Source organism: Habropoda laboriosa, unplaced genomic scaffold (assembly GCF_001263275.1).
Source record: "Habropoda laboriosa isolate 0110345459 unplaced genomic scaffold, ASM126327v1 scaffold15, whole genome shotgun sequence".
NCBI lineage: Eukaryota > Metazoa > Arthropoda > Insecta > Hymenoptera > Apidae > Habropoda > Habropoda laboriosa.
Window position 1 is genome coordinate 1,012,080 of NW_017100141.1, and position 23,495 is coordinate 1,035,574.

Here is a 23,495-nt window from a genome sequence, read left to right on the forward strand (position 1 = left end):
GCCGAGCCGCCGCAGGCCTCCCCGTCGCCAGGAAGTCCCTCAGGAACGCAATCGACGGCACCGGCAAGATCAGCTGCATCCGCTGCGGCCACGCTCGTTAGGGAGCAGCTTGCGGGCCCTGCTGGTGTTGCTGCTGCTGGCCAGCAGCCCTCTGGTCCTGGGCCTGGCCGAGCCGCCAGGATTACCCGGGGCCGAGTGGCAGCAGGCGCTCTCCAGGCAAACTTACCCGAAATCGAGCTTCACCAGGGCCATACAACCGAGGAAGCAGCAGAATCTTACCATTGGATACCTCACCGCCATTAAGGGCGGCTTAAAGGACCGTCAGGGCCTTGCCATCTCTGGCGCCTTCTCCATGGCCCTTGACGAGGTGAGATTCTCTTGCAATCTTTTTTTTTTTTTCATTGCTTCACAGGGAAGTGTTTTTTTAAGTATGAAGGGGAGGGTTTAGTGTTACTTATGAGTAAAGTTTGAGGGGACCATTGGAAACTGCCCTCACAGTTAGGGATGGAAAGTGTTTCGGAATATTTCAGAGAAATTATGGCCTCCGTACCCAAAAGTTCCTACAATACTTATTTTAGAATTGACTAATGTTTCTTCGGGAAGCCTTGTTTAATATAAAATTAAAGCTACCCTTCCACTTCCCTCGTATCTTCCCACCTGCGAGCGGAGCGCACGAAAATCTCCGAGCGTGTACAGATCCCGAAAGCATCAGGTCCTAATTACGGTAGCCGGGGCCGAAGATTCCCACGTCCTCCGCGTCGAATCCTTGTGCAGCGTCCGAAAAGTAAGGTCCGGGGGCCCGAATATCGCGGGGCCCGCTGTCTCAGGTTTTTTCCTGCGGGCGGTCAGCGCGCGGCGGCGTTCCACGGTCTGGAAGGCTCGATAATTCATTGGAGGATCGGCGTGCGCGGTCGCGGGCCCTGTGTGCTCTCTCGCGCTCTCGGTCGCGCTGGTGAGCGCGCGCGCGCACAGGCACGGGGGACCGTGAGATCGTTTTCGCCGGTTCGAACCTCCTCCTCTCCTCTTGGAATAAGAGAAGAAGAAAAAGAGAAAGGTGGCTCCGGCTGCAGCGGGAGCCGTTGCAACGTGCACAGAGTGACCCGGCATCTCTCTCTCTCTCTCTTTCTCTCCCTCCCTCTCCTCCCTGCTTCCCCCCTTGGAGAGATGCCGATTCGTGCGAGGGTTTAAAAATACAAGACCGGCATTATTCGCCGGTCCGCCCACGCGTCCGCCGACGAAACTGCGCTCTCGCAACCGTGAGAAGAATTCGCTCGCGATCGAGAAACCTTCTCCTCCCCCTAACCCCTTCCTCCTCATCCTCCCTATCTCTCTTCTCTTCGCGATGCACCTTCCTCCTCCTCCTTCTTTTCTTCTTCTTCTTCTTCTGCTGCTGCTTCTTTCTCATCCTCCACGTTACGAAGAGAGGTCCCTTCTCTCCCCTTTTTCTGCCAAACCAGCCCGCGCACCACCACCGCTCTTTTGCAACCTGCAACCGTAAGGCGCGTAGATGGAAAGGGCCAGGAGAGACCTTCCTTCTTCTCTGGGAATCGTCGAAATAACCGTGGTCGATCGTATCAGCAGGGTTATGCACACGTATCCGGCTCTACGTGGAAATAACAAGTTACGTCAAAGATGAATCGCTGTTACGTTGGTAATTATTCGGGGATGGTGGGAAGCTCAGGGTGGAGTATTCTTTTTCCTGGGAATTTCGGAGTGGTCCTCGTTCTGACCTCTTTCGTACCACGGTGCTGTTCGTATCGATGTTAGGGGATGGAAACTGTCTACTCTTTCGATGTCACGTTTTAAGGTCGTCTTTGTGACTATTTCAATGTAGAATTTTTCTTTATTAACGAACTTTGGTGCTTAAAAAATAGAAGCAAATTGGGGTAATACGGAATCCTCAGAAAATTTCTCAAATCAGCACAGATGGAATGGTTCGTTTTTAGTATCCTACGAAAACAATAGAAAATAGAAGCAAATTGGGGGAATAAAGGAAACCCAAAAAATTTCTCAAATCAGCACAGATGGAATAATTCATTAAATCCTAAGAATTTTACATGTTAAAAAAAAAGAAACAGAACGAAGAGATCGATTTCTCGGAGTCGCGGAGATAAAACACCTCTCACGAGACTTTTCTCGAAAAAGCTGCTAACGAAGAGTTAACCCTTTCGGTGATTATCGCGAGATTGGGGAGGGTTCCGTCGATGCTTCTCCGGTGCAGAGTGTGGGACACGGCTCCCACTTTGGGCGGAACAGGTCGAAACGCGTAATAACGAGCGGTGTGGTCGTGGAGGCACGTCGAAAGGTGCAGGAAACGAGCTTTGCGCCCGTTTATTTATGTACTTCGATACGCCACGCAAGAGTAAGCATCGCGATCGCAATGTCGGCCTCTGTGCCCGCGGTGTGTAGGCTAAAGCTTGGCTCACACTCTCTCTTCTCGCTACAAACACACTATTCAACACACACACACACACGCATATTTCTGCGTGGACACAGAAATTTCGTGGTTATTTTTACCACGTGAGTGCTGGAGACAGCCGAGAGACTTTTATTTCGTATCGGTTTCCATGCTGCCGGAGGAATAACGAGGAAATAATGCGGCCTGTATTTTTAGCCGCGACGCGGTGAAAGTTTTTCCATGATTGGACGGTCGACGCCGCGCGTCTGTTCGTCGACATGCTCGCTTCTAATGTATTCGAAGATCAGAGATTAGCGATTTTTTTTTTTCTCCTCTCGTCTGTTTTTTTCTCTTCTTTTTTCTGGGCAACACGTTGCTCAAGACGCTTCTTAAATCACGTATCAATGGATTTGGCTATCTTTATTGAGCGAATACAGCGAGATATATAATAGCAGGTGTTTTTTTTCTCTCAGACTTTCGAGTCTTGTAACGGATAGCTGAAGTTTTAAGTTTCAAATTCATTACCCAATTAGAAATTGAATCTCCGACGAATCTCTAATACGTGATTGGATATTAATTAGAATTTCGACCGGTTCACTTTTCACAGGGAACAAAGTAGTACTTATCTGTAAAAACGAAATTTAGAATATCTACTGTTTCGTCGATCTTTCAATTAACTCGACCACTTTCGTCTCTCTTCCTCCGGCTTATCCACACCCGTGTTCGTCGAAGGAAAGTCGCGCGTGCACGTGAATCGAGCTTAACGCTTAACCTGTCCGCTCGCTTCAATAGTGTGCGCAGGTGCACCTTGTCCAGCTCTCGCTGCCGGCGATACTCGCGTAGGTAAAAAGAAAAAATAAATCCTGGAATTCGCTATGACGCACTCCCACGATGTAAACTAGTTCCACGGTGGTATAACAATATTTGTAAATACGGAACGAGATCACGCTGAAACGGGTGAATTCGCGTGGTCGTGGTGTTGGGTCGATTAAATTATTCCTAGAGGTATTTTTGCCGTTAACCGTTTGAGTGCCACGAGCCTTTCTTATTTCCCGATCGAAAATTGCCAAGCTGCGTGACAGCGCTCGTCATATTCCGCGTCCAAAAGTGCCAAAGAGCGCGGCAGCGCTCGTCATATTCCGCGTCCAAAAGTGCCAAAGAGCGCAACAGCGCTCGTCATATTCCGCGTCCGAAAGTGCCAAAGAGCGCGACAGCGCTCGTCATATTCCGCGTCCAAAAGTGCCAAAGAGCGCGGCAGCGCTCGTCATATTCCGCGTCCAAAAGTGCCAAAGAGCGCGACAGCGCTCGTCATATTCCGCGTCCAAAAGTGCCAAAGAGCGCGACAGCGCTCGTCATATTCCGCGTCCAAAAGTGCCAAAGAGCGCGATTGCGCTGTTTTCAGCTTACATGTAATAAATATTAATGTTAATTTTATCTTCTTCTACTTAAGACTCAAGGGTAACCGTAAAGTCGTTCATCGAAAAAAATCGACCCCTCTGTGATTATGGGCTTCGCAGCCTAGAGCGCTGGCGCTTTTAGGACAGGATAGAAGAAGCGCGATCGGCACTCAAACGGTTAAGGTGGATCGCTCGTGGCACGCTGATTCTCTCTGCGTGGTCCTCTTGACCTAACGTGTCTTTTTTACCTCTTGCAAACCTTGCAGACCTTCCATTGACGAAATTGAAATTATCGGAACGGTAAGAAGTGACAAATTTTTTTGAAAAATTTCTTACAGCGTTTTTAGAGTTTGGGAATTCGAAACGTTTAGGATTTAGTCAAAATCAGGCGACTTTTACGAGTATTCAAATTAATGGTGATTTGCAACTGTGTGCAATATCGTCGATCGAGAGAGTCTTTCTCGTTTCTTTTTCTCTCATCTTCTCCTCTCGACATCTTTCTCTTTGTGGACGTAACGAATCGTGGCAAAGTCGTTCTCATCGTCCCTGAAGGTTGGTGGAAGGCTGTACACGACCGGACGCCCTTCAATTACTCGAAAATAAGCTGATTGGTGAAACCCTGCCAGTGGCGACAGCGCAAGTGAACACACTCGGCTGTGAACATTGTTTCACGCTCTCGGTCACAGCTCTCCGGAGAAATCGGCCCTTGCCTCCGCGATCTTGCATTTTTCAAATGAATTCCGAACGAACCTTCAGCCCTTCCTCCCTGCGTTCGGTGTTCTTGCATTTTGAAAAGCCACGGAGATTTCAGGTCTCCTCGGCTTCTCTGGAAATTTCATTAATTCAATTTTTTCATTTAAAAAAATCGCCAAGGTAAGTTCCCTGTCTCCGCTCTTGAAGCGCGCATTTTCAAAAACCACTCGAATCTCTTCAGCTTCTGCGGAAATCTAATCAATTTTATTTTTATCTTATTATTATATTAAAAAGGAATCGCAGAGATAAATTCCCTGTCTCCGCTCTTCAATCGTGCATTTTAAAAAATCTCAGTTTCTCTCGAAATCTAATTCATTTTCTTTTAATTTTGTTTCTTTATTGAAAAAAAGAGTCGCAGATAAATTCCCTGTATTTGCTCTTTGCTATTCTTGCATTCTGAAAAACCACGAAGATTTCTAGTCACCTCAGCTTCCCTCGGAATCTAATTAATTTCCCTTTAATTTCATTATTTTATTAAAAAAGAATTCTCAAAGATAAACGCACGCAATTTCTCGTGCATCGAGAAGTATAATCGAAGGAAAGGGAGCAGGCTGGAACTTTCACCGGGGGATGGTTGAGAAACGGCGAGAAGAAGACGGGACATTATTGTTCGCATTCCACCGGGCGATTTCGGTTACCTGGGGCAGGTGCGAAATCAGGAATGCGAACCATCGAACGGGAAGAGCGATGATTTTTTATAGCGCCGCTTGGAAACCGCTCTAACGGTTCCTCTGGGTTTCGAACTGTAGCTACAGAATCTTCTCGCGTTTCAGCTTGCGAAATAGTCGTCGGATTTTCTAATTTCATCGGGCGGCGGCTTCTCTCTCTATCTCCGCCTGTTGCGTAATCGTTGATGTGTGCGTGCGCTAGCAATTGATCGTGTCGCGTTCCGGGAACAATGCCGCGGGATGCGTGAGCATAATTAAGACATCGACTTCTGTCAGCTACTCTCTGCGATGTGTTGTTTGATCTGGAAATCGAGAGAACAATGTAATTGTTGCTTCGCTGTGATCGAAAGGAACGCGAAGCGAATCCGGAGATTCTTTGTTGAGTAAAATTCAAATAGAATCGGTCGATATTTGTGCATCGTTCATTTTATATTATACGAGATTTCGTAGTGGTTGGTTTTGTTAGGGGTTGGTTCTTTCACACAATTTCATTTTTTGCAACGATTTTCCTGGACCCTCGTTTCTCGAGATATTCCAGAAAATACGTCTTCACCCCAAACTTCGAGAGCTGTTGTTACGCCTCCGATATGGAAGATTGGCGATAAAATAAACTACGTGTCGAATATTTTCCCGAGAAGTGTCTTCCACATAAAGTTCATGGAAATATCTTCCCTTGTTATATCTCTAGCACATGGCGTACAATTTATGGAGGTCCGCAGAGATGCTGTCTTGGAAATATCAGCTCGAAGAGTGCCTCTATTAATTATTCACCAAGTGTCTCTTCTCAGGCGTCGCTAGAATTGAAGGGTTAAAATGTGAAAAAAGAATAGGAGAAAAATTTGGGAATTTTTGTGAGTGCAAATAATCGAATCAAACTTTGTTGAACTTATTGTTGAGGGGTTGTATTTGTGGTTGTATAACACTTTATAATGAGTTAAATAGGAATATATTTTATAACAACAGTAACTATATACACACGTAAAAAGAAATAAAGATAATTTGATCAACGCTCTCTCATTGTATCTCGCAATAAATTCTCACGTACTCTCCGATATCAATAGCAACGCGCTTCACCTGTTTTACACCCAGTTACCCTGTATGATCCCCTCGTTTACCAAATCTCGAGAGCATTCGATATATTCACTACATTCACGCCATCACTCACATCTTATTATTAAACCAATTCCACAGTATTGAATAAATAAATCGGGTGGAGTAAGCTAGGTAAATAATTATATTTTAGAAGATGTTCACATACGGAGCGTGGTGACAGTGTGCACTTTTATACCTGGGGTGTTCGCAGGCATCCCCAAACCATATTTGTCGATTTTTCATGCAGTACTCATAAACCATTTTGCTTCAACAGTTATGAACGTGGAGGATTACGACATTGTTTTTCGCAATAAACATTCGACCTTCTTCATCCCCTGCAGCCGGCAAAAGTATTGGCCCATGCAAGGGTGAGAAAAGTTCAGTCTGCTACTATCGTTAATAATTCCAATTCACATCCAGCAAGCATGCAAATTGACGGCGACGTCGTGGTCCCCGGCTACTTGGAAAAGTATTGTTTGTTGGAATTCAGATTTGCATAATAACCGAGCTCGCTTACTCGCCGCCTCTTGTATGATGTGCAAACGCGAGCCGGATACGCGAGAGAGTCGGAGGAATGCTCGCGAAGAACCGGGACACATCGCGCGGGTAACATTACGAATTGAACTTTAATCGACGTTCCTGCCGGGCAGATATTTATTCCGACGCGAACGTAGAATAGAAAGAAATACCATGGAAAGTGAACTCGTCGTTGCCACTCGTAGGAAATTCATTCATATACACCGGTTACATTCTAAACCACCGATACCGATACGATTTTCTCAAATGCTCTAAATACCCGAAACACACGAAATGTATTTGTCCAACCTTCGGAGTCTCTCTTCGGAGTAAAATTCATTTCCTGATGATTTATACACACCGTGCGTCAGAAGGCTGTTCGTCATCGTCGGGAACAAGAGCGGGGAATATTCACGGCAGAAGTTATGGTAACACGATTAGCTCTATTAAACCTAGCTGGCGACGGGGGGGCTTGTATTACTGGAAACAATTAAACTCAGCCGAGTATTGCTAACCTACGGTTCGCTAGGCGTGGATCTCGTGACATCGTTCAATTATTGTGATTCGATATCGTATGACGAAAGATGAGAGGAATAGCCACGTAATGGATTGCGCAACGTTCCCGATGATTACGCGAAACGACGATATAATTTCGCGACGTATCTGTCTGAGGAGACGTTGGATAATTGAACGATTCGATAGAAAGACGATTAAAGTGACCTTTTTCTTTTTTCTTTGTTACAGATCAACAATGATCCAAATATATTACCGAACGTAAAGCTGGTGATGCGATGGAGCGACACAAGGGGAGAAACGGTGGAAGCCACCAAGGCAATGATCGATATGATCTGCGACGGGGTTGCTGCCTTCTTTGGACCAGAAGGCTCGTGCTACGTTGAAGCCATAGTCGCTCAGTCCCGCAACATACCCATGATTAGTTATGTAAGTACTTAGAGAGAACGCTGTTTAAGACGGACGTTTACTATGGCGTACTTTGTCTAGGCGAAACTAGATTGCCGCGGTACCATTCATTGGTGAACGGTGGTTGGTCTTCATCTAGACCTTTATACGTTTTAATAACTCTGTTTTTCTCCTGTCTGTACGTTGGAGAAATACTCGAACGTCGAGTTGGAGAGTTTCGTCGTAGATAGCTTTATGAATTAATTATACCGGATGATACGCGCGATATTTTACACCAATGGTGGAACTTTGCTTCGAGTTTCGTGGCGGTAAAAAAATGGTCAAAGTCTGGGGAATTCGTCGGAATTATTATTCTACCGAAAATTCTTGTGTCGAATAATTGGGATAATTCGAATATCCGAGGTTTGAATTTCGGAGTGTGAAATCCTTCTGATATTCGGTGTATTGGAATGTTAGGAAAACCCGACTATTCTACCCCATTCTAGAAAGCCCCATTCTACCCACACAATCATCGCTCTCCGAAGAAAAACACTTGTGGTCCATTGATCCGTTGAAACCACTGGTCTAACCGATGATCCTACGCCACCAGGAATAGCAACAGCCGTTCCATAATTATCCACAGAATCCCTCTAATGTCACGCGACTCTGTTCGCCCCCGAGCTAACCTTTTTGCAAGGTTTCTCCGATCGGGCGTGAGAACGAACGGAGAGCGAGAGATGGGAGTTAGGGTGGCTGCAGGGGCGGCGAAGGTAGCGTCGAGGTTGTCGAAGAGGCGGAGGTGGTTAGCGAGCACGCGGGGGAGGCGGATGTGTGCCGACAAATTGAACACCCGCGGCGTGACAATATAATTACGGGCTGCTTCCGCGCGCGGAGAACGCAGTTGTGTGCGTTTCGGTGCCTTTCGTGTGTACGTTAAAGGAACACGCGATGGCTACGCTTCAGGGCTTCGATCGAAGAGGCTGAAAAATTAGCATCCCAACCATATCCCTTTAGCTCTATCTATCTATCTCTGTCCTCTTTCTTCTTATCTCTCTCTCTCTCTCTCTCTCTCTCTGTCGAGGAACAGAAAGGATGTACCTATTCCAGCACGTCGAATCAGATTGGTTCTGGGTTGAAATTCAAAGGAGGAAACCAATGGAAATTAGATGGAACTAGATTGATCGATCCAATTGCATTAGATTTAAGTTACGTTCAATCTGTGCTCGGTGGTTAATGGGAATTCGAATTGCTCGTTTTCTTCGTTCCTACAGATTCTCGTATTGAAGCCTTTGGTAAGTCGGTCTGTAGTTTAGTTTATAGTTGGAGTTTAGTCCTAGGTTAAGCCTTGAACTATGGCTATCTGGAGCTATCTTGGGCCGGGAGTTATCGCCAGCCAGAGATATCTTAAACCGTAGATTAACCTAGGTCTGAGTCGCCTACGAACAGGATCTAGAAACGCATCGATCACCAGGCGAACCGAATCGAACCGGTTAGACCCGATTTGTATGGACACAAAAGCACCGGTTGCATTCGATTCAATGTATGTTTTATAAAGACAGACACCACCGTCTCTTCTTCGATTCTCTTCAGAGACTCTATATATTCCTCTCTATCGCGGTCTTGTTCTTCACTAGTTTAGAGTGTGTGTGCACGACCAGCTCGAATTCACCTTGACTCTGTGCTATTCCGGGCTGAAACGCTCGTAAGATTAGACCTCTGATCCCAATTAGAATACCTGCGCGTGGATGATGAATAGCCGGTCCTGTGTCGTTAAATCGTGCCGCCAGTGGAATGCGCTTTTCCACGGAATAACACCACGAACGTTTTCAGTCTCGTTACATAGCGGATGACCTGTTTTCACGCTCACGCGAGCTCTGATCAACGCTCGAACGTGTCTCAGATCCACCGTTCCTATCTGATAACAGAGAATACTCCTACTGAGAGGAATGTCAATTATAATTAAAAAAACAGAAGCAAAAAAACATTCCTGTATTCGTAATTTACCAATTCCGTCCAATGTCGTCCAACCATCTGTGATCAAAGTTCTCGGACAGGGTAGATGAGGAATTTGTTGCGCAACACGATCGAGGAAACAGCGCGAGGATCTTTTTGCTACGAATCCCGTCACACAAGAAGAAGAGGGAAAAAACACCTTGTTTCGTCGTTCCGTTCGAAACAACATACTGTTAAACAGGAAGATAGCCGCGGAGTTGCGATTGAAAAATCGACGGAGAAAGATAAATGCGAGGATAATGTGTGACGTGGCAGTTGGGTGGCGCCATGACGTCACCGGGGCATTTTTGGAAGAGTGGAATTGGCGTGAAAAAAGTGGAGGATCGAAGGTTATTTATGGAAGGAACGATCAGGAAGCGAGCGCCGCCGTTGAAAATGAGCGGCGCGTCCGCCTGCGGCAATTTATAAAAACACATGTCACGGATCCGCGCCTATTTTTAAACCGGCCGATCGGTCTACCCGTCTGCCTGCACGCCTCGTTAATCGTCTGGAATCGTCCTGAGACCAGTCGTTTCCGTGGAATTCGCCACTCAGCTCGAAGTAGCACATTGGAACGAATCGAATTCGTCGCTCGGGCCACATATCTCGGTTCCCACCTCTTCGAGTAATATTCCGATCGTCCCTCCTCGATTAAACACACGAGCGCACACACATCGAGGAACGAGAAGAAACTTTTTCTCCCGACTTTGAAACTTATCCTACGTTCTCTCGCAACATTCTATTCTTACGAATGCTACGTTGAGAAAAAAGCGAGGAAATTAAAATTCTTGTCGCGTAAAAGGGTGTAATAAACCTTCTCTAAATTCAAGGTTTCTTCTCCGAGAAATTTATACAGAAAAGTCAGTGACTTGAACGATCACCTTTCAATGGAAAATTTTCACGAATTCTGGTGTGTCTCGACTCGCATAATGCACGGCCGCTCTCCTCGATTAAATTTAGCCCACGCGGCGCTTCGAAAGGAATTAACAAGCACAGCAAGACGCCACGCGGTAGCGAAACGAAGCGACGAGGTTGGAAAAAAAGAAAGAAGGAAGGACGAAAATACGAGGGAAAAAAGAAGGAGAACACGGTGTATTTCCTCGATGGGAAGTCGTAAGGACACACGGGGCCCGATGTTGGAGGACTCTCTCGGCCGATTCTCGAATATGAGAAAGTGGTACGCGGACGTAAAAAGGCCTCCAGACTAATTTATGTTAATTGGAGGTCGTAAGAAAATGAAACGGCCACGCGAGAACGCGGCTCGTTTCGCTGGACGAGCAAGAAAGGGATCGAAAAGAGGCACACACGGCGGCGTTACTTGCCGCTGCTGCTTGCTCCTCCTTTGCGATTCGAGCGTAAATCGAGCCCTTCTCCAGCAACAGACGGGACTGCATATGAGCATAACGTGTGTATATATGTATGCAGCCACGCTTCTCCTTACTTTCACCTAGTTTCACTCGTTAGCAGGCTCGATGCAACCGCGAGAGACGACCCATCTCTCTTGCTCTCTCTCTCTCTCTCTCTCGAGACGTTCTTTCCTCTTTAGCTAAAGTAGCCACGCGTCGTTGAATTTCGTCGAGGATCGCGCTTTTTCCTTCCGGCGGATGTTTACCGGCGCTCGCGTTCTTCCTCGCTTCCACTGGGATTATTTTCTGCCTACGGGCGAAGTGTCGGCTATTTCTGGCCTCTGGTACACGCGAAAAACGTGCTCTCCGCTCCCACGCGACGCTTTTTAATCGTGGACGGGTTAAAAGCTGCCTCTGTCGCAGACACGTGACGCGATCTTTCACCTACAAGAACTTCTTAGTCCTTTTCCTTTTCTTTTTTGCTAGCTGGATGGTTTCCTAGCAGATGTGGCACAGTTCTTTTTATAGAAATTGTGCGATAGTTGGCGGATTTTTGTAAAAGGATTTAAAAGAAGAATCGATGGAATTAAGAATGGTTGGAAAGTTTGAAAGTCTGGTGTTAATGGAGCATTATATTCGGAACGGTGCTGAAGCCAATCCATTATCCACTTTTCCCAACTGACGCACCGCAAAATGTAACTGAAGTCTCCCGAGGAATCCACCTGTTGGTATCAAAGCCAGCCGACTTATCAAAGCCCCATCACCTGCTCAACCTATCGATCTTGGCATTCCACGGCCTGCACGTGGAATTTTAAAGATCATACCCTGCACAGTTGCGTTTCTCGCATGCAAATAATTGGAGAACCTCAGACTTGACCCTGGTCGAATGAGAAATCCTGCTTACAAAGTAGCTCGAGAAGTGGTGTGTTAAAGAAAGAGAGAAAGAAAGAAAAAAGACGGCCGGTTACACGTGTTGTATTTGTACAATGTATATCGAACGATTGGACGTGACGAAAGTTTAACGAGGATCTCTTGTTACGTGGACCACCCTGTACATTATCCGCGGCCAGCCATTCAGGCGGATGGCTGTAGGTGGAGAGCGTGTGCGCCGACGAGAGGCACTCTCGTAACGAGCGCGCGTATATGCGGGTATCACGAGCCAGTGAGAACTTTCGATAAGCGCGGCTCTCGACTGGAGTCGCGCGCGCTCCGCCACGCACACGCGCGCACTCGCGGGTCACTGCATCGCGGTTGGTGCAACCACCTGTTGATTGCACCGCCAGCCGAGCCGATGACGTCTCCGCGGATCGGAAAACTGTCGTCCACGCGTATCTGCGTTATGCACTTTACGCCGACACGTGGAAATATGTGTTTCGAGGGAGAAAATTGGGGAAACAGGGAGCATTTTGAGTGGTGAAAGTGGTTTCGATTTTGGAACTTCATTTCGGAGGATAGAAAAATTTTTATTTCCTTCTCGTGTACAGTTCTTGTTTAAAAAATTATTAAAAAATGCTTTCAGTAAAAAGAAAAGCTTTTTGTAACTTTTTCGATTTTTCAATTTGTTTCGACGAGCACTATATGCCTCTCAAATTTGGTTGTAACATTTTTAGAACAGCCTGTATAGTGTGTGAATAGTTTTGAAGTTTGATTTGCGAGTGGAAGGTTTCTGACAGTAGTTCGGAATTGTTTGAAACTATCTCGAGAATCTAGCATGGTCGCATGAATATCGAAAGGAATATTGAAACGGTAACTAGCCTCTTCTGAAGCAGTTCGAGCGTAGAGTCGGGCAAGAATCAGTGTGCGCAAGATTGCCCGCAATTTCGCGTTGCGATATTCCGCCGAGGGCCCCGGCGTAAACGGCTCTCCACGTCGAATTACCCTTTGAGACCTTGCGTAACTCGATTTGAAGCGTGCACTCGGCATACAAGACGCCGCTGAAACCCGAGAGCCGGCCGGTTGGTGACAATGTTCGTCTCGTCCAGCCGAGAAACCGCCGTAAAGTCCATTACCACGCCTGTAGAAAACCGTAGCCTCTCCCGTCCGAGCATACTCCGCCACTCGTCGAACCGTTCAACGTGTCATCCGCTTCTCTCTTTCTCTCTCCCTGTTCACCTCTAAGCGAAATCTCCAATTCAAATCGCGCGTTCGCCACGATGATAAAGTGTCGAGCGTAGCCACGGAGTAAACAACATGAATTACGGATATAAATTCCAATGTTTCATCGTTTGATCGACGAAAGAAGGGAAACAGAGTGTACGGGATATGATGGATGAGACACGTTAATCTCGAATACGCGGAGGTTTGATCTATTGGATGAAAAAGCGAATGAAACGGCAACGAGTCCTCGAGCGGATGGAAAGTCTCGCGGATAACCGGAGCTGTTGGATCGAGTTCGAGCCGCGAAAGGAGCAATATTATTCCATCGATGCCTCATTTGCATGAAAACTGCTGATTCCCCTGACCTTCGCGGTCTATTTATAGCCGAGCCTGTTGATGCCCCACGCACTCGAACGGACGCTTACCTGGTCCGGCTCTTGGTGTCAGTCCGTCCAGCCAGGACACTGCGACGGCGGCAACTGACACGCGTTTCTCTTCTTAGTTTCCAGAAAATCGTGTAACCAGTAGTCTCTACCTGGGTTAACGTGTAACTTGGTACACCTAATCCCGAACTTTGTCCAAAGAACTAATTTCTCCAAAGAGAATTCTAACTTGTACACCACCTTTCTCTACCTTCGACAATTTTTTCACAGATACCTGATATCTCAATCACGTCTACGTTTATACACGGTCAATTTTGGCAAGAATTGAACCGCAGAATAATACCACGAACGCAAATATGCCGCTTCAGCGAATGATTTATAGGTCCCAAATTCCCCAAACGTATCACGCGAAATTAATGGTCAAACGTGATCCAGGAAAGTGTCGCCGCAAATGAGTAACGTTAATAGTATTACACCCGAGTTTTCTTTCGTTCAATTTTCAATTTCCCTGGAATCGTTCATTTCTACGTTATCCCCGCAGGTAATGACTTATCGCGTATTACAAGCAGAAGAACGATTTTGGCCATGCAGTCTCGCGAGGTCCGCCTATCAGACCGTACTACCTCTGCGACGCGCCTTTCAGAGATTCCCTCGGCGCGTGGGCGTAAAATAGCATTGCGATACTTTCATCTTGTGCAATAACGGCGTAATAATAGCGCTTCTGCGGTAGCTATCGGTCCGGTAATAGCGGACGGTGCGCTTCTTTGGCGTCGCGTATGCATTATTTATACGTAGTACAAAAACTGAACGATCGTGACGACGATTCACCTCGGCTGTCTCCCTTTTCTCTCGACGAAGGAGAGCAGTGTGAAGCAGCTTTTGTTTAATCCACGAATATACGCCGGTTCTCTGATCGGACGTGATCCATCGAGAGCGAGGAATGATTATGTCGGTCGATCTCTGCCATTTCCTCGTCTCCTCGACACCGACCCACATTATATCTCTGTTTCGAGTGACGTTACGTGATTTCCACGATGAAGTAATCGCCGGGCTATCTTTAGCCAACGCTCTACCAACGATGATCGACGATTCCTCGCCGTGTCTCTAGGCCATGTTTCACGCCGCCACCGTTCACACCGATCCTCGTGCTTTTTTCTATTGCAAACTGGACCGTTTCCGAAAGAGAACGTCAACCTCTCGACAGTCTAACGAAATTATGATACATCAGTCTGGATCTTTTTTCTAAAAATCTACCTCGATCTGTACTTGACGATCAACCTGAATATCGTTCAGAATAAATTGTCAAAGGGTTAAAATGATGAATGCATCCCTTAACCTATGATTTCTTTTCTGACTATGCATCTAAGCGTCGGCCATTTACAGTTTCACTACTGCATCAGGTAACAAGCTAATCTGTTACAGATTAGTTCCATTTAGCAATCCTCAGTCTTACGAATTCAAACGAAAGTTAGGATTACGATGAATTTTTCTTACCGATACAACTACTTTTCTCACGTCTTCGCCAGAATCTCTGCCACGAGTCTGACACGTTGTTACAAGTTAAGGGGTTAAATCTGCACGATGAGAGTTTTCCTCTGGATCGAAAGTTCAATATTAAACTGCACCCGGTGTCTTTATATTTCTCGATCAAACAACGCGTGCAACGCATGAAATCTGTACGGTGTACACCGCGCGAGACCGGCTTAAATACACGCTATCTTTAGCAGAGAGACGGTGGACGAGCAGAGCGTGAGAATACCGGTTCCCCCGCGTAACGATACGATTTGTTTGCTACATTATCGCCGGGTTAAATATATCGCGATAGCGTGAGGAATTTACGAGCGGCTGGACGCGCCATTGGCCGAGGAACTGGGGCCCGGTGTGTGTGGATCAAGAGGGGGAGCCCCGCGATATTACGTAAAATTAACCTGGTGGTGCCGCATGGCGTGGCGCGTGCATGCATGCATGCACCGGTTATACTCCCTTTTTATCGGGAAAATACGTGCACGCGCCTCTCGATTAGCCGATCGCGCGCGCCCGCGCCGCCTTGTTACGCAACGCTAATACGGATGACATAACGTTGAGAAATTCATCGATAATGCTTAATCTGTCGTTCGTACCGATGATGCTAACCGCGGGAATAAATTGCGTCTGGATTTTATTTAATCATTCTCTCACGGTGTGATTCTACCATTATTTTTACTTCCTTCTTTTTTCCTTTGCCCAATTAATCGGCTATTTTCAGCAAAGTCGTCAAGCAGTTTTCCTTCGCTGTCCATCTTTCGTTTCATTGTTAATTGAAGGTTAGCGGTATTTCAGACATGTGACAATTAGGAATTATCATCTTGTTTCAAGTAGACGTCTTCTTATATATGTATAGGAGTGTTCAAACGTGGTGGAACGGAGTGTGTACACCGGAGAGACAGGCTCCAATTTAGGGTGTCAACTTCACGATACCCTGTCCAGCTTTTAAGAAAGACTAATGGACGATTCCCCCTTCTGAACAAGAGTGTGTCCCACAGCCTCTTAACGTGTCTCAGAAATATCAACCAGTTTACACAAAGTGTACTCGCATACTTCGTCTAACACCGAACGTATATACTGTTCGTTTCTGAAACATTTCTAAACAACGTTTCCACCCTTTCTCCGAGCGCCGTTCTTTCCATTCCTCGGACAAGCTCTCTGAATTCCGATACTCCGGTAAGGGTTAGGGTCTCCTCTGTTTCTCCAGGCAACAGTCTCACTCGGCGAGTGCAGTTTCCTGATAAGTGGGTCAATTGGTTTTTACATAACGTCGTGGAACAGTGGCTCGCGGGCCTAAAGTCCATCGGAGATCGTGGCTCTACAACTCTGTGTATATACATAGGAGAACGTTTGAAGTTAATACACAGAGAAAGAGAGAGAGAGAGATTGTGTTGGGAATGATCTTAAGGTTGGCGGAGAGATCGTCGAACGAATCCCCATTCATCACGGCCGGAGGAGAAACACAACGCGGACGTTTTTACCAGAGTAGAGCTCTATTTTTAGCGGGCGGGAGAATAAAAGAGTTTGAATAGAGTGTGTGAGAATACTGGTTTCGCAGCGGTGGCTGGGTCTGACTGGCTGGCTGGCTTGGTTGGCTCGTTTGCCCCGTCATTGGCGGCTCGTGTCCGCCTCGAACACAGCAGGAAGAAAGAGCCTTCGTAACGTAATACCGCGCGAACAGGATTAATTAATATTTACGCGAAATCCCTTAGCGGAGTTTGCGGCCGCTTTCTCATCGAACCGTGTACAAACTGGTTCGATTTCTAATCTAGATTTTCGATCTTGAATTTGTTCTTCTTTTTTCTTCTTCTTCTCTCCCACCTTCTTTTTCTTTTCGTTGCTGTGTTTTTGTCGGAATCATCGTTTCTTTTTTCTCTTCTTTTGTCGATTAAGCTAGGTTTTCCTTGATTCGTACGTTCTATATAGAGTTCTTCTGGTGTGTTCTTTCGATAGAGCCCCCGGAGATGTGTCTGTTTCGGGATGACTGGTACATAATGTGTAGATAGACATATTCTAGTTTTCCCCGATTGTGTACCGGGTGATTCACGATACACGCTTCGATCGAACGTGACTAACGTGTTTTTTAACCTTGGCTCCGACTTGCTGTCAGCGACCAAGGATCGCTGTTCGAATTAGCCGCCTCGACGGCGTGTCGCGGGAACCGCTTGGACCAATTTAAACGGCGACGTTCACGCTGGAATCTTTTCTCTTAATTACACCGAAATTTACAAGCGAATCTGCCACAAGAACCTATTAAAATCGTACTAAAAAAGTAATACTATCTATCTCACAAATGAAACATTAACTCTACTCGAAAAATTTCAACTCCATCTTTAAGAAAACAGTCATCGACGCAGAGAAAATTCTTCATTAACAAGCAACGACGTTCTCCAAAAAATGAAAGAAAAAAAAAAAGGAAACACCATAAAGACACGCTGGAAGCACGTGTCAGCGCGTTGTAAAGCCAGCATTCTCCACCTTTTTTCCCTTATATCCACGGAACACACGGCGTAGCATGGGTTGACACCCATAAAAAGGTTAACGTACAGCGAATAAATCGATGGTCGGATAATCGCGTTGGTCTCGCCACGAGCAGCCACACGAAAGGGGGATGCAAGTCAGAAAGTAGCGATCGTGTTGTATAGAAACACGGCGTTATTTCGATCGTGGTCGTTGTCGTCGTCTTCTCTACTGTTAGGAACGAACGTAGAAGAAGAAGAAGCGAACAGCAAAAGCAAGCAAGTGGCAAGCTGGAGTTTAATGTGGGTGCCGCCTTAAGTAACGACGACGCGGCTGGTTTCAGGCTAAAATACACTCAATTAACCCTTAATTGGCCGGCACCAATTATGGGCCCGGCGTACCGACGCGTATTCATTCGGTCAACAAGAATGTATGGTCGGTCGGCGTTGTTCTTCCCTCGTTTTACGACGATGCTTTCGCCTTCGTTCGCGGCTGCTGATGCTGCTGTTGCTTTCTTACTTGCCACGCAGATAAACCAATTTCTTCGTTTCGTGCCGCCTTCGAAGCTTATCCGAACGATTCCCGAGCACGTGATCGCCACGTTTGGCCATCTTGTCGCGTGGAAAGTTCGCGCCTCTGCCAACGTGCTCTATTTTATGTAACTGTTGCTGCAAACTTCCTCGACACGTGTTCCTTAGTTTTTAGATACGTTTCGTCGGAAGATCTTTATTATTAGCAGAGAATTTGCAATTGTATTATTTTCAACGATTCTAGGAATTGTTCGATCTTTATTTAATCCTTCCTAGACAGTCTGTGGTATTTGGGACCCAAGTGAAATTTTTCACTGTTGCATTTTTTTCAAATTTTACCTAAGAAAATTTTGAACAACGAAAGAGACTTGGACGAGTATCTCAGAATTTTCTCAGATTTTTCCAAAGCGTAGAACAATGAAAAAAAAATTGAACTCGAGCACAAACGACTCAGTTTGCCTGTGGAGTGTGAAAAAATCAGTTTACATCCGGCGGATTAAGACGCGATTTATCGGATCGAAGAAATAAGCGTCTACCTTTACAGCACAGGCGAGAATTAGATATTGAGAAGGTCAAGTTTCACTCTTCACGCGTCGTTCTTCCTGCGATAACGAGATCACCTGTCTTTTCCTGCTTCTCTTGCCAAGATTCGATGTTCTACTCGCGTATAACTCTCCCTCTTCATAGCCGTGTCGTCGTTCTCTCGAGTGATTCCGTGCCTGCCGTTTCCTTCATTTTACTTTCGCGACAGAGCACGTTCTCGCCGCACTTCTTCTATGTACAATCCAGGTAAAAGGAAGGAAATCGATTAAAACCGTCTCTGTCTCTCTCTTTCTCGGTACGAGTCGAATTTAACAGCTCGAAATAAACGATAAAAAGTGTCTAGGGGAAGAAAAGAAGCTGGTGTTCTACAGCTTAGACGAGGCAGAACGATTCGAATTACATCTAGTAGAGAGGATCTTCGTGAAATCTTGCGCCGAGAGGAGCGTACACAAGCCGTGCTTTCAAGTGGCTCCCCGCGATACGCGAAGTGCGTGCGATTTAACGAGCTGCGACGGCTCCGTCGCAATCGCCTTAATTTGTCGTCGGCTAAGCTCGTTCTATCGCCGCGTTAAGCCTAATGTCGCGATTCTAAATATAATTTCCCGTCCGGCTACCCGATAATTTGCGAAAGAGCTCGCGTTTCTTCTCTTCTGTCGTCGCTGAAATTACTCACAACACGAACGGGAAAAAAACGCACGCGCACACATACGAACATTCTTTAATAACATTTTTCATTCTCCTTCGTTTTTTCTTCTTCTTCTTTTTGCTTCGTTATCGGGAGACGCGACTCCTTGAAAGCAATCGAGAGGAATTCAACGGTGGAGAAAAAGAAGAAAAGGAAATAAATAAGCATCGCGTGACACAATTTATTGTTGCAAAGTGTATTTTTAAAGACGCCGAGTGTGTGTATGTGGTTGTCGTGTGTTCCGCGAGAATTTACGTGATCGAGCAAGAATCCACCGCGAGACTATTTTATCTCTGTGCTTTATAATTGTTCCGAATCCCTGGAACGCTCTCTTGTTATCTCGTAACGAGACGAAAGTTTTCTCCTTTATTCCGTTGCTTATTCATTGTTGATCGACGAGGAGGAGGGAGGAAGGGAGGGATTTGCACAAATGTGTCGTTATCAAGTTCGGTCGTTCTCTTGGTGTGACTGGTTGAATTTTCGTACGGATTTGAACGAACCATCGGGCTTCGGTATCAGCGTCTGTCAATATTTGCCGCTAATCGCAGCGCGAAAACAACGTAAATCATGTAGTATTACGGCGGTGTGAACGATATTACAGCAACCGTATTACAACGACTAGCTCGTTATCAGTCGAGCATATGTCCAAGTGTCTGTGTTTATCGGGGCCTGGGCTATATTTAGACCGGGTATTGCTTTGTCGAGAAACGCAAATCGAATCAAGGAAGGAGAGAGAATTACGCTCCGTTTTCGTCCGTGCGCTTTCGTCATTTCTCAGGCAAACATACCGGGGTATCGTCGTTGGAAAGAAGAAAAAAAAGAAGGTGAAATAAAACGTGAAATTCGTTCTCGAGACCATGTGTACCGAGGCTGGATCACACATTCCATTCCCGTTGAAAACAGATGCAAAATTCTTCTGTCGACGAATTCCACGTGGAAAGTTCAACAGCTCCAATATACACGCGTCATGCAATATTAATCGGCCATTACCATAAAGCAAGCGTTAACTTCTCTTTGGTCGCTGTAGCTAGCTGATTGAAAACGCTAATTACACTGGTGATCATAGACTTCGATTCGTTGTGTATTCTAAGGAATGCGAGAGTGTTCGAGAATTGACGTGTTTCCGCTTCAAGTTTTTCTGCCACTTTTCCCTCAGTTTCTTCCATAGAATTTCTTTCTTATCTCTCTTCGCGATATTATTGATCGTGCGCCAGAAGAATTACAAGTTTCGCAGCGTTGAAACAACCTTAAAAACCAAAATTAAAATATAAAAGAATCTCGACGTGGGTTAAATTAAAAAACAATCCCCTTCCTTCGATACAAATTCCATTTCGAAAAATTGTCTTATACCGCTGATGTTACACATGACTCAGAACACGTTTCGAACCATCGGCGAAAGGGTTAATTTCGACCGTGTCGACTCTTTAAGATAAAATTCCCCGAAAATTCTATTTTAAGCAGCGATGATGCATGAGTGATTCCAAAGTTTGGAAGGTAGGAAGCGTGTGTAGCAGGGCTGCGAGGGTCCAATTTCCACACACAGTCGCGCACCACTAGCGGTAATGATTCGATTCCCAAGCAGCCCTGTTGACCGGTGCCTCCGGTCAGGTCGGGATTCTTGAATGGCTTGTCAGGTAGAGGCCGAAATCCCACGGCGTTACGAGAGAGACTCGTGTATCCGGCGTCATTCGAGTATATCCAAGGATACCGACGCCGCTATACACCGTGGCTCCACTAACTGCCTATGTTTATCGCCGGGCTATATTTAGCCCGGGCTATTGCTTTGCCAAGCGACAGACTGAACGAACCAACTACAACCGACCAACACGCCAGCAGCCACCGCGTTCCCATCTCCATGCTGTTCCTCTACCTTGTACCGTACACAATGGTCCATAGGGTGTTCCGTCGATAGGTGAATAGGATGAAAATTGACTACGACGGATTCTTCGAATCAGTTCGGGGAAAAATGTCCTGGGGTGTTTCTTACGGAGACGAACGATCGGAGAAATACTGTTAATTAAAGGGAGAGCGTCTTGATTACCTACGTGAATTTTTTTCTTGGATACTGGTAATCACACGGATGTGAATTTTTCTTTTTTTTTGTTTTATTAGAGAAGGTTTAGGTTAGCTGTGTGATTTTTTATTGGTTGGGAAAGGTAAATTTTTCTGGGTGAAAATTGGGAACAGTTTTTTTTTTTGGAGAGATATATGGATTCATTTCACTTCAGAGTGAATTTCATTGATGCACGATGAAATTTTGGTTGATACGTCAGGGAACACCCAGTAAATCGTCTTAGGATGGGCTTCCAAGTGGAATTGCATCGTACTGTCCGGAGACACCCACCGGAGAACCGATCTGCGTGGATCGGTCGAGTTCCGTTTTGCTCGATCCTCCGTTGCGCCATTGCAGCTTGATACATTTCTCAAGCGCGATCCACGCGTTTTTCCGCGGACTGAATGCGTTGCCACGATGTGAATTCTCCATGGGTGTTGGAAAAATCTCGAAGGATATCGGGATATTTCCTCACAGAAAAATAACACCACGTTCCGGAACATCAGCATCACCCGTTACGTTTTTTTCCCATCTCCTCTGAAGTTGAAGAATTGCAACTGTTAACCGTACGATAGGCACACGAGAACGTTAACTCTCCGCTGCATAGTGTTTATCTGTTCGACCACAAAGTTGTCACGTTTCTTCAACGTAACTCACCACTCGTTACCAGCAATTGAATTAAAAACCTCTCCCATAAATAAGCAAAATTAACGCAAGAAGTCAAGAAGAACGTTTAATTATCTTTGACCCTGACCGTATACTTCGAAACCAGACGTGCACGGTTCTCTAATCCACGTGCTCTCTTCCTCCTCCTCGTGTGGGAGAAGTGCGAGGAGTGAGAAGCGTCTAGAGGGGGGCCCGGAGGTTTGATTTTTCATTCGTCCGCATTTAATTTCCATTCGATTGTTTCGCCATTCAAGGATACCAACGAGTCGCGAACGCGTGCATGAGCGGTCGGTGGTGCGCGCGAGCGCGCAACTATCGCTATTTGTCCGTCGGGGCTATAAATAGACGCTGTTGATTTATGAATAAATGAAAGCACCGCCCTGTTTCTCTGTGCGCGCTACCCCCACTCTACTCCGCGTCGCGACTGCGCATGCGCCCGCGTGACTCTCTCCCGTACGCATGCGCCCGTGCGTAGAGTTGTGCGCTGTCTCTCCCCCACCACTGACCGTGCTACACGCGTTCCTCGTGAACAGGGCCGCCGCAATGATTCTCCGGTTTAGAAATTTATTTTTAGACCCGGTGTACCGTTTGTTGGACACAATTTGAACACCTTTCTCGACCGATAAATCTTTCCACGCGTCTATATTGCGAAACCTGTACCTGTAATCCAGCCTGTACATCTATATGTGTATATAGATAAGTATATTTTTTTTTCCTGTTTTTATCTTCTCGTTTTTTTTTTCCAAGCTTTTTCAAGGTGTTAATCCTTCGGGTTATCGTTTCACCAGTCGTTGAGTATACAACGCAGGATCGGAATCTTCCATTTGTATACGGTTGGTAAAATACGAGCTGGAAACGGGAATGCCCTTGGTCCGTGGCTAAGCTGCTCTGTCATAAAGCCACCGGTTACAACATTCTGCTTCTCATTCCTCAAATTAGAATGTATAATCACGTTCGGTGCTCGATAAATACGCTCTATTATGTTTATATCGGAGCGTAGTGGTACTAACGTACGCGTGCTGGCTAAATATAAATCCCGCCGGATCTAAATATCGTTGGACACCTCTGATCCCGCGGAATAAAATTCGCCTTAATCGATCGAGAGAGCAGCCTGGTATAAACACACGGGAGATATTTCGTAAATCGATAACACCGCCACTCTCTCTCTCTCTCTCTCTCTCTCTCTCTCTCTCTTTTTTCTGATGTTTGAGGAGGAAACAAACTTATCTTCCCAACAATAGAATTTACGAGCACCGATGGTATTGCTCGTAATTTAGTTTAAACTGCAAACAAGTATCGAATAAAATTTCTTACTAACCAGGAACTGAAGCAACTCCGTCGAATTTTATACTGTCACTCGTAAAACATCTACTCTCCCATTCTTCTTTTATCTCTGAGAAAATTGCTCGAGATACTGCAACACGTTCCATCGAACGTGAAACGAATATCGAGTATTACCACGGAAACGTGGTTATTTCCTCGACCGTTTTTC

At 45.9% G+C, this 23,495-nt stretch overlaps 1 protein-coding gene across 1 annotated transcript in view; it reads left to right on the forward strand.

The window, feature by feature from the left end:
- Window positions 1-22: 22 nt before the first annotated feature.
- Window positions 23-23,495, forward strand: part of LOC108570913 (receptor-type guanylate cyclase Gyc76C-like) — a 38,642-nt gene continuing 15,169 nt past the window's right edge. Inside the window, exons 1-2 of the mRNA XM_017932851.1 lie at window positions 23-367; window positions 7,569-7,766. Of these exons, the coding sequence (XP_017788340.1) occupies window positions 353-367; window positions 7,569-7,766 (213 nt within the window). The 5' untranslated portion in view covers window positions 23-352. The remainder of the gene's footprint in view (window positions 368-7,568; window positions 7,767-23,495) is intronic.